Here is a 2,059-nt window from a genome sequence, read left to right on the forward strand (position 1 = left end):
TTTTTTGCTATGAACATGGGCACATGAACTCACCAGAAAAACAGAAAGTGAGAAATAACCCCCAGGAGAGATGGCAACACTGTAATCCCTTCTCCTCCATGGACTTGGGGCATGCACACATACAAGCCCAATGTAAGTTTTAAGCCGTCAGCTCCAGGGCTAGAATTGGGGTTGACTGTGTGGAAGTCCAGCAATGTAACTATCTCACCATCTGCTGTTCCCAACAAGAACTTTTGTATTTAGCATTTATTTATTTATTTATTTATTTATTTATTTATTTACTTATTTATATTTAATAATAGTGATGGACAGAGAGAGAGAGAGAGAAAAAGCAAGCCATCAGGTCCAGGACTTGAACCACAGTCAGCCATGTGAGAGTCCAGCACCCTTAACCACCATCCCACCTGCTGTCCCAGTCCAACAAATACTTAACAATCTTTTTAGAAAACCAGAATTTTGGGTGCCAAGGTTTTGAACTCTGCAATCATGGCCATTACTTCAGCTCCAGGCTAATGGACCCTTTCATAGTTTCACTCCAAAGACTATTTTCAGAGCCCTCTTTATGTCTCTATTCCTCAGACTGTAGATGAAAGGGTTCAGCATGGGGGTGACCACAGTGTACATCACTGAGGCTGCTGCACTTGAGTGTGAACTGTGGGTAGCACCAGCACTGAGGTACACACCCATGCTTGTACAATAAAATAAGAACACAACTGATAAATGAGACACACAGGTAGAAAATGCTTTGTACCTCCCCTGAGCTGATGAGATTGCATGAATGGAAGAAACAATCTTACAGTAAGAGTAAAGGATCCCAATGAGGGGAACTCCACCAAGCAGCACAAATGCAAAATAGATAACTATGTCATTAAGAAAGGTGTCAGAGCAGGCAAGGTGGACAACCTGATTAAGTTCACAGAAAAAGTGGGGGATTTCCATATGTGTACAGAAGGACAGCCGCAATGCCATAAAGGTATGTAACAAGGAATATGGGACACACATGATCCAGGATGCCAGAACCAGCTTTCCACAGAGCCAGGGGTTCATGATGACCGTGTAGTGCAGGGGGTGACAGATGGCCACATATCGGTCATAGGCCATCACAGACAGGAGGAAGTCATCCAATGCTCCAAAGATTAGGAAAAAGAACATCTGAGTGATGCAGCCTGCATAGGTGATGACCTTGCTCTGTGTCTGGATGTTCACCAGCATCTTTGGGACGGTGGTGGAGGTAAAACAGATGTCTACAAAGGACAGGTTGGAGAGGAAGAAGTACATGGGGGTGTGCAGGTGGGAGTCTGAGATGGTGGCCAGGATAATGAGCAGGTTTCCACACACAGTGATCAGGTACATGGAGAGGAAGAGCCCAAATATGAGGGGCTGCAATTCTGGTTCCTCTGAAAATCCCAGAAGAAGAAATTCTGAAATATGTGTGTCATTTCCTGGTTCCTTATGGTGGAAGTGACTATCTGAAAAGAGGAAAATAAGATGGTTAATTTCATACAAACAGCTATTACTCACATAGTTGAACTGCCATAATTAATATTTTGCAGTCACATTATTTTCTATGTTTTTGTTTGATTCTAATTCCCTTTAGGCTTTTACAGTGCCATCTCAAATCAAAACATCTCTCAAAAGTAAAAAATGGCAGAGAGTGAGAAACAGGGGAAAAATGTATATACAAACATTATATATGAAACTACAAATGGAAAATTATCAATGATAACATGCATGATTAAGCCACTATGCAGTATATTCTGGATGGGAAATTATATATATATTTTTATTTATTTATTTATTTTTGGGTTTTATTGGAGAGGTTTTTTGCTATAGGGCACGTGCGCTCACCAGACAGACAGCGAGACACATAGAGACAGAAAGCGAGAAATCATCCCCCAAGGGGGATGGTCACGCTGCAATCCCTTCTCCTCCATTCTCCTCTCGGGATCTTGGGCACGCACGCACATGCGCCCAGCATGAGTTTTAAGCCACCAGGTCCAGGACATGGACCACGGTCGACTACGTGGGAGTCCAGAGACACAGCCATTACGCTAACTGC

At 42.9% G+C, this 2,059-nt stretch overlaps 1 protein-coding gene across 1 annotated transcript; it reads right to left on the minus strand.

The window, feature by feature from the left end:
* Positions 1 to 522: 522 nt before the first annotated feature.
* On the minus strand, positions 523 to 1,443 carry LOC102488511 (olfactory receptor 7A10-like). The gene has a single exon (XM_027766740.1). The coding sequence runs from the start codon at positions 1,351 to 1,353 to the stop codon at positions 523 to 525; it is 831 nt and encodes a 276-aa protein (XP_027622541.1). The 5' UTR covers positions 1,354 to 1,443.
* Between the last annotated feature and the right edge of the window lie 616 nt (positions 1,444 to 2,059).

Source organism: Tupaia chinensis, unplaced genomic scaffold (assembly GCF_000334495.1).
Source record: "Tupaia chinensis unplaced genomic scaffold, TupChi_1.0 Scaffold143650_1, whole genome shotgun sequence".
NCBI classification, from domain to species: domain Eukaryota; kingdom Metazoa; phylum Chordata; class Mammalia; order Scandentia; family Tupaiidae; genus Tupaia; species Tupaia belangeri.